The sequence below is a fragment of the Scyliorhinus torazame genome, chromosome 9, assembly GCF_047496885.1.
Source record: "Scyliorhinus torazame isolate Kashiwa2021f chromosome 9, sScyTor2.1, whole genome shotgun sequence".
NCBI lineage: Eukaryota > Metazoa > Chordata > Chondrichthyes > Carcharhiniformes > Scyliorhinidae > Scyliorhinus > Scyliorhinus torazame.
In genome coordinates this window covers 174,142,744-174,157,540 of record NC_092715.1, presented here as the reverse complement: position 1 = coordinate 174,157,540, position 14,797 = coordinate 174,142,744, and the positions used below count along the sequence as shown (strand labels likewise).

The following is a 14,797-nucleotide window of genomic DNA, read 5'->3' as shown; positions in this document are numbered from 1 at the left end:
ACAGTCACCCAAGGTTGGATTCGAACCCGGGTCCCTGGCGCTGTGAGGCAGCAGTGCTAACCACTGTGCCACCGTGGTCTGATCCAATATGTCTACCCCCCCCTCTTCTTGTGACATTAACCTCACCCTTACCTTTAGTTAAAACAGATGCAAGGTATTCATTCAATACCTCAGATTGCTTGACAAGATTTCCTTTTTTGTCCATGATCGCCTGAACATGCCTTTGATTTTTCCTCAGGATCTATTCTATTGTATATTTTTTTGGTTCAAACTTCTACAACTTTCATTAGAAATTTGTTGACAGGTTTTTCAACTCTGTTTATTTTAACAGGAATTGTTGTATTTGGAATAAACAGACCACAGTTCAAAAATGCAATCAGCAAAAACCTTGTGAAAATGGTAAGCACAACCATGCATGCAAATTTGTAACTTACAGTTGATTATATTGTAGAGGCATGATTATATGTTTATACAAATTAAGTAGAAAACTGTATAATGCTAGAGCATTAATAACCTAATGTTATTTCTGTATCGAAAAAGGGACATCGATAGAGCAAGTCCAGGCAACTATAGACCAGTTAGCTTAAAATTGGTGGTGGAAAGATAATTAAATCTTTACTCTAAGATGAGTCAGCTGGAAGTTGAAAATATAATAATTCACATGGATTTCAAAGGGGAAGTCATGCATAATCAACTTTATAGAATCCTGAGAAGACAAGGGTAATGGAGTAAACATAATATATTTTGATGTTAAAAAAATCTTTATAAGGTACTGCATAGTAGACTCTTGACTAAAATCAGAGCATGTGAAGTAAGGAGAAAAATTGCAGAACGAATAGCAAGCTGGCTGCAAAACAAAGTCGAGTGTTTTTGATTAAAAGTAGTTATTGAGACTGATGGAAACTGGGAAGTGGTATTCCACAAATCTATGTTGTGACCACTGCTGTTCACCATTTACAATGTGGACTCAGGAACCAAAAGAAAAAGTCAAACATTTCTGGGTTTAATGGGTGATACTGAGAAAGATAACATTAATAAACTTGCAAAATGGCCTGGTCAATGACAAATTATTTTTATGATGTAGATAATTGTGAGGTGGTGCATTTTGGTAGGAGGAAAAGGTGGTCACACAATCCTTGGAAAACAAAAAATTGAATGGGGTAGAAGAGTAACGGGATCTCGGTACACATGCAGAAATCATTAAAAGTAGCACTGCAAGTTAACAACAAGGACATTATAAATACAAACAAAGCACTGGGATTTCTAGAGAAATAGAAATGAAAAGCAGAGAAGTTATATTAAGCACTGCAAAAAGGATATAGAGTTACTGGTGAAGATGAACATAGGAATTATAAGGATGATTCCAGAATTGAGAGATTATACCCATCAGGAAAGATTGAACGTTCCTGTGCCCCATTCGCCAGGAAACATTAAGATTGAAAGATCATGGAGGTCATTAAAATTCTGAAGTGCTTTGATAGGCTAGAATGGAGAAGGTGTTTTCCACTTGTAGATGTATCCAAAACTAGAGGCCATAATTATAATGTCTAATAAATTTGGTGAAAAATTCAAAAGAAACGTCTTTACCCAGAGAGTGGTTAGAATGTGGAACCTGCTGCCACATCGAGTGGTTGACGGAAAGAACAAATAATTTTTGTTTTATTCTTTAAAATATTTTTATTAAAGTATTTGCAAATTTTAATAACAATAACAAAAACAATAACAATGACATTGACATGGTAAAATAAACATTTCCCCACCCGACCCAATCTTCACACACCGCAACCATCTATCACCTAGCCGCACCCCCCCCCCCCCCCCCAACTTTGGAATACTGCTTCTGCTGACATTTTAATTTTCCCCGAGAAAATCGACGATCGGCTGCCACCTCCGGGAGAACCCCAACATTGATCCTCTTAAGGCAAACTTTATTTTCTCAAACCTGAGAAACCCAGCCATGTCACTAACCCAGGTCTTGACACTCGGGGGCTTCAGTCCCTCCACATTAAAAGGATCCGTCTCCGGGCTCCCAGGGAGGCATAGGCGAGGACATCAGCCTCTTTCACTCCCTGAACTCCCGGATCTTCTGACACTCCAAAGATCGCTACCTCTGGACTCGGCGCCACCCGGGTTCCTAGCACCGTGGACATTGCCTTCGCAAACCCCTGCCAAAACCCTCTTGAGCTTCGGGCATGCCTAGAACATGTGGTCATGGTTTGCTGGGGTTCCCGCACACTTCACACATCTATCTTCTACCTCGAAAACTTGCTCATCCTCGCTGCCGCCATATGCACGGTTGACCACCTTAAATTGTATTAGGCTAAGCCTGGCACATGAAGAGGAGGAATTGACCCTGCTTAGGGCGTCCGCCCATAGACCTGCCTCTAAATCTCCACCTAGCTCGTCCTCCCACTTGCCCTTAAGCTCCTCCACCGGGTTTCCTCCATCTCCAACAGATCCTGGTAGATTTCCCCTCCCAACCCAGATACCGGACACTACTCTATCCTGTATCCCCCGTGGCAGCAGCAGCGGAAAGGCCGGCACCTGTTTCTTCAGGAAGTCTCGCACTTGCAAATATCTAAAACCATTCCCAGTTTAAATTTAAGCTCCAGCGCCTTCAAGCTGGGAAAGCTCCCGTCTATGAGTAGATCCCCCATCCTTCTAATCCCTGCCCTCTGCCAGCTCTGGAACCCTGCCGTCCAGCCTGCCCGGTGTAACCCTGTGGTTGTTGCAAATCGCACCTTCCACATTCTTGTGCCTCCTCCATTGCCCCCAGATCCTCAGAGCCGCCACTATCACCGGACTGGTGGAGTACCGGGTTGGCGAGAAGGGCAGAGGTGCCGTTACCAATGCCCCCAGACTGGTGCCTTTACAAGATGCCGCCTCCAGCCTCTCCCATGCCGACCCCTTCCCCATTACCCACTTCCGAATCATGGCGATGCTAGCCGCCCAGTAGTAGTTGCAGAAGTTCGGTAGCGCCAACCCACCCTCCCCCAACTACACTCCAACCACATTCTCTTCACCCGCGGGGTTTATTCACCCACACAAAGCCCGAGATGATCCTGTTCACCAGCTTGAAAAAGGCCTTGGGGATGAAGTTGGTGAGGCACTGAAAGACAAACAGAAATCTGGGGAGGACCGTCATTTTCACGGTCTGAACCCTCCCCGCCAGTGATAACGGGGGCATGTCCCATCTCTTAAAGTTCTCTTCCATTAGCTCTACCAACCGGGATAGATTAAGCTTATGCAGTACCTCCCATTTCTGAGCCACCTGAATTCCCAGATAGCGAAAGCTCTTACCTACCATCTAAGCGGCAGCTCCCCCAGTCACTCCTCCTGCCCTCCAGCCTGAATCACAAACATTTCGCTCTTCCCCATGTTCAATTTATACCCTGATAAACTGCTCAATCCCGAACCAGCCCCTGCCAGTTCCTCGAAGCTCTCAGCGCCATGGCCAGTGGCTCTATAGCTAGAGCAAACAGTAATAGGGAGAGGAGGCACCCTTGCCTCGTCTCTCGGTGTAATTTGAAATCCCCTGACCCCAGCCAGTTCGTACGTACGCTTGCTACAGGCGCCTGGTAGAGCAACCGCACCCAGCCAATAAATCCCTCTCCAAACCCAAATCTCCCCAGCGCTTCTCACAGGTACTCCCACTCCACCCGATCAAAGGCCTCCTCCGCATCCATCGCTACCACCTCCGCCTCTCCCCTCTCTGAGGGCACCATAATAACATTTAGAAGCCTCCGCACGTTGACCTTGAGTTGCCTGCCCTTAACGAATCCCGTCTGGTCTTCCCCTATCACCCCCGGAACGCAATCTTCTATCCTTATGGCCAATATCTTAGCCAACAACTTGGCATCTACATTCAGAAGCGAGATCGGCCTATATGACCCACACGGCTCAGGGTCCTTCTCCCGTTTAAGAATAAGTGAAATCGAGGCCTGCGACATTGTCGGGAGAAGGATTCCCTTCTCTCCAGCCTCGTTAAATGTCCTCACCAGCAGTGGGCTCAATATCCCTGAGAACGTCTTATAAAATTCCACCAGGTAGCCGTCCGGCTCCGGAGCTTTGCTTGACTGCATGCCCTCCAGCACCTTGATAACTTCCTCCATCTTAATTGGGGCTCCCAGCCCCTCCACCAGGTTCTCCTCCACCCTCGGAAACTCCAACCGATCCAAAAATTGCCTCATCTTCTCCAAACCACCGGGGGTTCCGATTCATATAATTTACTGTAAAATTCTTTAAACACTTCGTTCACCCCCCCCCCCCCCCCCCGGGGTCCAAGACCATGTTGCCGTCCCTATTCTTCACTCTACCAAGCTCCCTGCCTGCCTCTCTCTTCCTAAGCTGTTGCGCCAACAGCCTATTCGCCTTTTCCCCGTACTCATAAACCGCCCCTTTTACCTTCCTCAAATGTTCCACTGCTTTCCCTGTGGTCAACAACTCAAACTCCGCTTGCAACGTCCGCCGCTCCCTCAGGAGCCCCGCGTCCGGGACCTCCGCATATCTCCTGTCCACCCGGAGTATCTCCTCCACCAATCTCTCCCTCTCCGCCCGTTCCCCCTTTACCCTGTGGACCGAATCAAAATTAGCTCCCCTCTAACAACCGCCTTCAGAGCTTCCCACACCGTCGCCGCAGATACGCCTCCCGTGTCATTCGTTTCCAGATAGTTCTGAATGGACTTATTCACCCGCCCGCAGACCGCTTCATCCGTTAGCAACCCCAGATCCAATCTCCATAATGGACGTTGCCCTCTCTCCTCGCCAACCCGCAAATCCACCCAATGCGGGACATGGGGCGGGATTCTCCGACCCCCGCCAGGTATGAATCCCGCCCCCGCCGTGTCCCGAAGTCTCCGCCACCAGAGATTCGGCAGGGGCGGGAATCGCACCTCGCCGGCCGGCGGGCCCACCCCCCGCAATGGGCCGAAGTCCCGCTGCTGGAATGCCTGTCCCGCCAGCGTGGATTAAACCACCTTTTGAACAGTGGGTCAAAGCGGTGCGGGCAGGCTCCTGGTCCTGGGTGGGGGGGGCGATCTGGCCCCGGGGGGGTGACCCCACGGTGGCCTGGCCCGCGATCGGGGCCCCACCGATCCGCGGGTGGGCCTGTGCCGTGAGGGCACTCTTTTTCTTCCGCCTTTGCCATGGTCTTCACTCTGCAGAGGCGGAAGTAACCCCCTCCCCTGTGCATGCGCAGGGATGACGTCAGCAGCGGCTTACGCTCCCGCGCATGCGCCGACCTGCGTCGCCAGGCGAAGACCTTTCGGCGCCGGCTGGCGTGGCGCCAAAGGCCTTTCCCACCAGCCGGTGGAGCGGAAACCACTCCGGCACGGGCCTAGCCCCTCAAGGTGAAGGCTTGGCCCCTAAAGGTGCAGAGACAACCGCACCTCTGGGGCGGCCCGACGCCGGAGTGGTTCCCACCACTCCATTACGCCGGAACCCCCCGCCCCGCCGGGTAGGGGGAGAATCCCGCCCATGATCCAAGACTACAATTGCTGAGTATTCCGTCCCCACCACCCTCGGTATTAGCGCCCTGCTCGGAACAAAAAAGTCAATACGAGAGTAAACCTTATGGACGTGAGAAAAAAAAGAAAATCCCTTCGCCCTCGGCCATATAAACCTCCATGGGTCTATACCCCCCCATCTTTGCCATAAAGTCCTTCAATTCCTTTGTCATAGCTGGCCTCCTCCCTGACCTAGATATTAACCGATCAAATTCCGGATCAATGGCCGTGTTAAAGTCCCCCCCCCCCCATGATCAGGCTATGCGACTCTTAGTCCGGGATCTTATCTAACACCCGCCTCATAAACTCCACGTCGTCCATTCGGAACATATATGTTCACGAGCACCACTCATACACCCTCCAACTCACCATTATGTACCTACCCCCCTCCAGCTCACCATTATGTACCTACCCACCTCCAGCTCACCATTATGTACCTACCCCCCTTATCTGACACGATTCTCCCAGCCTCGAATGCCACTCGCTTACTAATCAAAATTGCCACCCCCCCTGGTCTTTGAGTCCAGCCCTGAGTGGAACACCTGGATTACCCAACCCTTCCTCAATCTCGTCTGATCTATGACCTGAAGATGTGTCTCCTGCAGCATAGCCACGTCTGCCTTCAGTTCCCTTCGATGCGCAAACACGTGAGCCCTCTTAATCGGCCCATTCAGTCCTCTCACGATCCACATAATCAGCCTGGACTGGGGACTTCCCCCCCCCGCTCCCCCCGCCGACTAGCCATCACCCTTTTTAGGCCAGCCCCGGGCCCGCGCCCCCCGCTTCCCTGAGTACCCCCATGAGCAGAAGCCGCTCCCGATCTCCCATGTATTCCCCGACAATAGTTCCTCCCCTGTCAGCAAAGCAGTCTCCCCTCCCCCTCCCCCTCCCCCCTCCCCTCCCCCTCCCCCTCCCCCTCCCCTCCCCCTCCCCCTCCCCCTCCCCCCCTCCCTCCCCTCCACCCTCCCTCCCCTCCCCCTCCCTCCCCTCCCCTCCCCCCTCCCTCCCCTCCCCCCTCCCCCTCCCCCTCCCCCTCCCCCCTCCCTCCCCTCCCCCCCTCCCCCTCCCCCCTCCCCCTCCCCCTCCCCCTCCCCCCTCCCCCCTCCCCCCTCCCCCTCCCCCCTCCCTCCCCCCTCCCTCCCCCTCCCCCTCCCCCCTCTCCCCCTCCCCCCTCCCCCCTCTTCCCCCCTCCCCCCTCTCCCCCCCTCCTCCCCCCTCTCCCCCCCTCCCTCCCCCTCTCCCCCCTCCCCCCTCTCCCCCCCTCCCCCCCCTCCCCCCCCTCCCCCCTCTCCCCCTCCCCCCCTCCCCCCTCACCCCCTCCCTCCCCCCTCTCCCCCCTCACCCCCTCCCTCCCCCTCCCCCTACCCCCTCCCCCCCCCTCCCCCTCCCCCTACCCCCTCCCCCCCTCCCCCTCCCCTCCCCCTCCCCCCCTCCCCCCTCCCCCTCCCCTCCCCCCCTCCCCCTCCCCCTCCCCTCCCCCCTCCCCCCTCCCCCTCCCCCCTCCCCCTCCCCCTCCCCCTCCCCCCTCCCCTCCCCCTCCCCTCCCCCTCCCCATCCCCTTCCCTCCCCCTCCCCCCCCCTCCCTCCCCCCTCCCCTCCCCCTCCCCCCCCCCCCTCCCCCCCTCCTCCCCCTCCCTCCCCCCCTCCCTCCCTCCCCTCCTCCCCCCCACCCCCTCCCCCTCCCTCCCCCTCCCTCCCTCCCCCCTCCCTCCCCCTCCCTCCTCACCCCCTCCCTCCCTCACCCCCTCCCTCCCTCCCCCCCTCCTCCCCCTCCCCCCTCCCTCCTCCCTCCCCCTCCTCCCCCCTCCCTCCCCCTCCTCCCCCCTCCCTCCCCCTCCTCCCCCCTCCCTCCCCCCCCCCTCCCCTCCCTCCCCCTCCCTCACCCCCCTCCCTCCCTCACCCCCCTCCCTCCCTCACCCCTCCCTCCCTCACCCCCTCCCTCCCTCCCCCCTCCCCCCACCTCCCTCCCCCCCTCCCCCTCCCTCCCTCCCTCCCCCCCTCCCCCCTCCCTCCCTCCCTACCCCCTCTCCCCCTTCTCCCCCTCCCCCCTCTCCCCCCCTCTCCCCCTCTCCCCCTCTCCCCCCCTCTCCCCCCCTCTCCCCCCCTCTCCCCCCACCCTCCCCCCTCCCTCCCCCCTCTCCCCCCTCCCCCCTCTCCTCCCCCCCCTCCCTCCCCCTCCCCCCCCCTCCCTCCCCCCTCCCCCCTCCCCTCCCCCTGCTCCCTCCCCCTCCCCTCCCCCTCCCCACCCCCTCTCCCTCCCCCTCCCCTCCCCCTCCCCCTCCCCCTCCCCCCTCCCTCCCCCTCTCCCCCCTCACCCCCTCCCTCCCCCTCCCCCCTCACCCCCTCCCTCCCCTCCCCCCTACCCCCCTCCACCCCCCCTCCCCCTCTCCCCCCTCCTCCCCCCCTACCCCCTCCATCCCCCCCTCCCCCTCTCCCCCCTCCTCCCCTCCCCTCCCCCCTCCCCCCTCCCCCCTCCCCCCTCCCCCTCCCCCTCCCCCTCCCCCCCTCCCCCTCCCCTCCCCCCTCCCCCCTCCCCCCTCCCCCCTCCCCTCTCCCCTCCCCTCCCCCTCCCCTCCCTCCCTCCCCTCCCCCCTCCCCTCCCCTCCCCCTCCCCTCCCCCTCCCCCCTCCCCCTCCCCTCCCCCCTCCCCCCCTCCCCTCCCCTCCCCTCCCCCTCCCCTCCCCCTCCCCCCCCCTCCCCTCCCCCCTCCCCCTACCGCCCTCCCCCTCCCTCCCCCTCCCCCCTCCCCCTCCCCCTCCCCCCCCTCCCCCTCCCCCCCTCCCCCTCCCTCTCCCCCCCTCCCCCCCTCCCCCCTCCTCCCTCCCCCTCCTCCCCCCTCCCCCTCCCTCCTCACTCCCCCCTCCCCCCTCCTCCCCCCTCCCCCCCTCCCTCCCCCCCTCCCCCCCTCCCTCCCCCCCTCCCTCCTCCCCCCCTCCCTCCCCCCCCCTCCTCCCTCCCTCCCCCCTCCCTCCCCCCTCCCCCCTCCCTCCCTCCCTCCCTCCCCCCTCCCTCCCTCTCCCCTCCCCCTCCCTCCCCTCCCCCCTCCCTCCCCTCCCCCCTCCCCCTACCCCTCCCCCTCCCCCTCCCCCCTCCCCTCCCCCTCCCTCCCCTCCCCCCCTCCCTCCCCCTCCCCCCTCCCTCCCCTCCCTCCACCCCCTCCCCCTCCTCCCCCCCTCCCTCCCCCCTCCCTCCCCCCCTCCCCCCCTCCCTCCCCCCTCCTCCCTCCCCCCTCCTCCCCCCCTCCCTCCCCCCCCCCTCCCTCCCCTCCCTCCCTCCCCTCCCCTCCCTCCCCTCCCTCCCCTCCCTCCCCCCCTACCTCCCCCCTCCCTCCCCTCCCTCCCCCCCTCCCCCTCCCCTCCCCCCTCCCCCTCCCCCTCCCCCCTCCCCCTCCCCCCTCCCCCCTCCCCCTCCCCCTCCCCCCTCCCCCTCCCCCCCTCCCCCCTCCCCCTCCCCCTCCCCCCGCCCCCTCCCCTCTCCCCCTCCCCTCCCCTCTCCTACCCCCTCCCCCCTCTCTCCCCCCCTCCCCCTCTCTCCCCCCCTCCCCCTCCCCCTCTCCCCCCTCCCCCTCTCCCCCCTCCCCCCTCTCCCTCCCCCCCCCCTCTCCCCCCTCCCTCTCTCCCCCCTCCCCTCCCTCCCCTCCCCCCCTCCTCCCCTCCCTCCCCTCCCCCCTCCCTCCCTCCTCCCCCCTCCCCTCCCCCCCTCCCTCCCCTCCCCCTCCCTCCCCTCCCCCCTCCCTCCCCTCCCCCCCTCCTCCCTCCCTTCCCCTCCTCCTTCCCCTCCCCCGTCCTCCCTCCCCTCCCCCCCCCCTCCTCCCTCCCCTCCCCCCTCCCCCCTCCTCCCCTCCCCTCCCCCCTCCTCCCTCCCCTCCCCTCCCCCTCCCCCTCCTCCCTCCCCCTCCCTCTCCCCCCCTCCCCCTCTCCCCCCTCCCCCCTCCCCCTCTCCCCCCTCCCCCTCTCCCCCCCCCTCCCCCCTCCCCTCCCTCCCCCTCTCCCCCTCCCCCCTCCCCCTCCCCCTCCCCCTCCCCCCTCCCCTCCCCCTCTTCCCCCTCCACCCCCTCCCCCCCCTCCCCTCCCCCCTCCCCCTCCACCCCCCTCCCCTCTCCCTCCCCCCTTCATTAACAATATCCAAAACTTTCTGTGAACTCGCCCCTCTTTTCGTAAAACAGTCTGACAGTTGATAGCTCCTGTCGACCCATTTAATTTTGTTATTTCCCCTCTGTCCAACATCTGCTTCAAACTTGCGATGTCTATCCGTAACCCTCTTTTCATTTACACTTTTTGTAGAGTGCACATTTTCCCACAGGGATTTATTGTCAATGTGACAGTCCAATAGGTATATTAACCAAATCCCCTAATCCCAAAATTTCTGTCAATATCATACTTATATAAAAAGCCATATCCACCGCCTCTACAAGGTTTAACATCTCAGCAGCCAAAGTGCTTTTTACACTCTCCTTATTTTCTTTGTTTCCCACACAAGCGGGCAACATTTACCATTGTTCCCCAAAAGGAAAATTATAAAACCACCTGCGCTTGAAACCTTATCACATAAATTTGCGTAGGACGCATCACTATAAACTATGAGTTTCAAGTGCCTAGGTCACCTAAAACCGGGAACTTCAAAACACACTCCTGCATTTTTAGTTTGGCCAACGCTTTATTTGCTCTTATTATGTCTTCCACTTTTGATCATTCATTTTTGTACTCAACTCTAAGACATCAAAACTCGCGTCCGGGTCCAGTCCTGTCTACCTAACCAGTTCAGTTGCCCAATTAAACTTCGCAGTTGCTCTTTTTTTTCTCTTTGAAACCATTGCGTCTTTTTGTGAAACTCGGCCACGACTAATTGCTATTTGGGCTGATGCTTTCCAAATAAGATTGCTGACGTAAAGTTGCCCCTAACTTAGTCTGTCCAATTTCCAGTCCAATATATTTAAATGCACCGGAAGCCTGACTTCCAACCCTGAATTTGTTCCTCAAACCAGAGATTACAATAGCTCAAAATCACTAGACCCACCCCACAAAAAGTCATGGACATGCATCATAAAAATGCCAGAAAGATTTCCTTTATAGTGCCTGTAAAACATTGCAGGATCTGCTTTCACTGGCAACAGCCTAACTTTAACAAAACTGACCTTACCGAAAAATACCAGACTCCAGATGCATCATTTAATCCATATATACATTTGTTCAACCTTCCAGAGTACCCCTTCTGTGTTAGCTGCTTCTTTAGAAGGACGGAGAAAAATGTCTCTCTGGAGCTGATGCCCCTGCAAAAAGGCAGCTTTTATATCTATAGATTTGCATTCCCATGCCTTTGTGGCTAATAGAACCAAGAACATCTTTAAAATAACCTTTCCTGCTGTATGTGAATCTACCCTTAAATCCTGATCTTCTAAGTTTTCTTCAAATCCCCTTGCCACAAGCGTGGCCTTTGCCTTATAAGTTCCATCCGGAACCTTTTCGTGCAAATCCATCTGTGCGATAGAGCTCTTTGTCCCCTATCCGGTACTTCCGTGTATACCCCAAATTAATTCCAACTATGCAATTCTTGCTGTTTAGCTTCTTTGATAACTTTTTCATCTAATTTATTTGAAGCCACCAAAATCTCACGTGCATGTGGGCTTCTACTCCTATTAGTATTCGTAGTCTACTCATGTTCCGAGATCTTGATAAACTACGTCCCCTCTCCCGTCTGGTATCTCGTTCTGTACTGCTACTGCTTGATCTTTCCCTTCTGCTGTGGGATGTCCTTTCAATAGTTCTCGACCTTTTCATGCGGACCTGTTCACTATCCGATGTACTATTTGAACTGGCACTGCGGTTCTGTGCCCTCCATTTTTGAATGTCGTTTTCCCAATCCATTGTCTTGATTCCTTCCCCTGAATGCTGTACATTCAACCATGTTCATACTTTCCAGTGGCCTTTCCTACTCTACTAATAACAGTTGCATCCTTCCATTGACTGGACCCTTCAGGCAAGTATGTCACTTTTGTACCAACTTTTGCAGTTGCCCTTTCGGAAAAATGGCCTGTTCTAATTCATCAGAAGTGTTGTGTTCCTCCACAGAAATCCTGTCTATATCAGTTAATTGGTCCTCATAGTTCTGTAACACATGCGTACCAGATGACTCTGGTTCCTCGTCATGTCTGTCTACTCTGTCTAAATTTGAAAATTTGTAATCTGTACCCATATCCTTGATGAATGTACCCCAACAGTTTGATTACCATGTTGCAAAATAATTGTTTGCCATCTATGCCTATGATCTTCCCTGGGCCTTTCCATTCATTAGAATTGTCTCTCTTATAGTATACCATGCCTCCTTGCTGAAAAAATGGCATCTGATGGCCGTACATTATGTCTTAAAGCTCTGCGAATTCTTTCAGAGATTTCTGCTTCCAAAAAAGCTTTTCTACTGCTATGTAATGCATTTAAATGTTCAGCAAAACCAGAGCTAATTGTAGTCCCCTCCCAAGCTGGAGGCTGGTCATCCAAAATGGATGGAAGTTTAGGATTTCTACCAAACACTATTGATAAGGACTATAGCCCCCCGACCATCTGCAATGAATTCTTTGCATGTACTGCCCATGCTAAAGCTGAATTTAGCCCGCAATTTGGTCGATCTGCCAAATTTTCCGAAGCATGTCACCGATGACAGCATGATTTCTTTTCACAGACACCATTACGAAATGGGCTTTCTGCAGCCGTATCATAACTCTGATATTCATGTTTTTCACACATATCCCTAAACTCATCATTAGCAAATTCTCCCCCATTGTCCGTAAGGAATTTTGCCGGTGGACCCATTCCTATCCCTATCCATTTTTCCACGATTTGATCCAGAATTACTCTCTTTTCTTTACTTTGTACAATCGTTGATTGACTAAATCTGGTTGCTAAATCGACAAAATGCAAAATAAATATATTATTTGCTTTATCCCAGATCTTAAGGTCCATGGCCACAATGTTGTTAAAGTCCCTGGCCAAAGGTAGGGTTACTATCGGTCGTGCTGGTGTCCTTCTGTACTTCCTACAAACTTCACAGCGGTGACTAACCTGTTCTATCAGTTCAGTATAGTCGTCATCCCTTACCCCTGCATCCTTTAATAAATTTTCAGCCTCCGAGGAGACGGATGTGCAAATTGCCTATGCAGTTTTAATACCACAAGCTTTTTATCAGCTAAAGTCCCATTTTCAGCTCCCATTAACACATCCTTAACCACTCTACTTGAAATATTATTTGTCAGTAATGGAATACAATAGTGTCCCGACTGTGTAAATTGTAAGTTCACCGTCTTTCCAAAAACTGTTGCCTTATCCTGTTCCATATCCAGTTTCATGTGTGCTTTCTTCATCGACGGTCTGCTCAGAAGCAAAGGTATCTCACTTGATACAACATCCGTGCTAATGAAATGATTCACACCGGCAATATTGCAAGGGATCACCACTCTTTTCAGCGACTTCAGAGTATTATCATCCCCAAACCTGAAACGTGTGGAACTTTAAAATTCCTTAACCTTGTTACGATTTTCAGCCTTCAAAGAGTCCAGGTAACATTTTAACCAGTCAATTCCACACACAGTAGATGTGCAGCCACTATCCAATACAGCACAGTTGAAGGATTCTGCAACCAATACCCTCATTACCGGCGTAAAACTGCTTGTCAATAGGACAATGCCTTCTTTCTGGTCACTCTCTTTTTCCTCTTCTGACTCTTCCGTATCATGTGTCGCTTCAAACACTCTATCATAACGAGTTGGACAGTTGAAAGCATAATGGTATTAAGTCACATCGAAACCATCGATTTATCATGCCCCGTGCATTTCTGGGGTTCATCTTCCTATTGTAGGTTCTAACTGGGTTTCTGTCTTCATAATTTCCTTGTCTCGGTCTCCGTCTATAGTCTTGAGCCCTGTTCATAGCCATACGATTTTGCCATCCTGTTAGTAGTGTATCTTCCATATTCTGCCTTATTGCAGGCTGATCTGTTTGGGTCATCAGAGCCATCGGAATCGAATGTTTCCCCAGAAACCTTTGTAAAGCTTTTGTCATCTTTTCGAATGAGGTATCCTTATTAGTAAACTGAACTCCTGTCAAAACCAGGAGCCTATCCATGTTGCTCACTCTAGCACAGTCAAGTAATTTAAAGGCCAACACGGACTGTGGAAATTCCAGGTTGTGTTTCTGCAGTCTTTTATATAGTCTGCCAAATTCCATTATATAGTCTTCCATGGAGATATCCTCCATTTTCCGGAACTTATCAAAATCCGACCATGCTTCATACGCACTTAACAAGTCATATTTCTCATAAATCTTATCCATATAATGTAATAAAGTCTCCAGACCTTCTTCTGAGTCTAACTCTTCCAATTCCAGCTCAGAAAGCACTTTGTTTCGGATTTTACTGCCATATGGTAAAGAAAGAGCCAAAGCCATACCTTGTTTTCTCTTTCCCAAAGCAGTTACCTTAGTCCACATAACTACTGCACTTCTCCATTGGTCGTACGATTCCCTTTCAGAAAATAAGGGAGGATAGTCATATCCAGCCATATTTATCCTTGGTTCAGCCATATATCCCTTTTTTTTTTTCATATCTCACTCACTCCTTGGTTTGATCTGGAAAAGTTGTATCTTTCAACCCTTCACATTTACACAACAACCATCCTCTGCTACCAATTGATAGACGTTTTAGTTGCTGTGATATGAAGAGTCTAAAGTTCTGTTCCTTTTTCACAAACACACATTTATTTCCTTCCAACAGCCTTTGCACAAATCTCTCACTATACATCACCTGACAGAGGCCACCTGAAGCCCCTTTCCATATCAGTGTCAATTAATGGATACTTAACATAAATGAGACAACTAATTGCAATGTCTCTTAACCCATTACTTAACACGAGCCACCGCTACAAAACTTCTCCGCAACTTAAGTGTCCTTTAAATCGCCTCCAGCTTCTTTTCTTTAATGAATGCCCATACATCGTCCGGCGTCTCAAAATAAAAGTCTCGCTCCTCGTGCGTAACCCACAGCCGCGCTGGGTACAGCATCCCGAACTTCACCCCCTTGAAGAGGATCGCCTTTGCCCGATTGAACCCAGCCCGTCTCTTGGCCAGCTCTGCTCCAGGTCCTGATAAATAGGCAACTCACAGTTCTCCCATTTGCTGCTCCGTTCTTTCTTGGCCCACCGCAGGTGTGCTCCTTATCTGTAAACCGGTGAAAACGTACCACCATGGCCCTTGGCGGGTCATTTGCCCTGGGCTTCCTCGCGAGGGCTCTATGCGCTCTATCCACCT

The 14,797-nt window shown here is 54.0% G+C and overlaps 1 protein-coding gene across 5 annotated transcripts in view; it reads left to right on the top strand.

Moving 5' to 3' along the window:
* Nucleotides 1-14,797, top strand: part of auh (AU RNA binding protein/enoyl-CoA hydratase) — a 448,738-nt gene that overhangs the window by 100,942 nt on the left and 332,999 nt on the right. For all 5 annotated transcript variants that reach the window (XM_072516831.1, XM_072516830.1, XM_072516829.1 and 2 more), the window contains exon 2: nt 332-399. In XM_072516831.1, coding sequence (XP_072372932.1) covers nt 397-399 — 3 coding nt within the window. In that variant the 5' untranslated portion in view covers nt 332-396. The remainder of the gene's footprint in view (nt 1-331; nt 400-14,797) is intronic.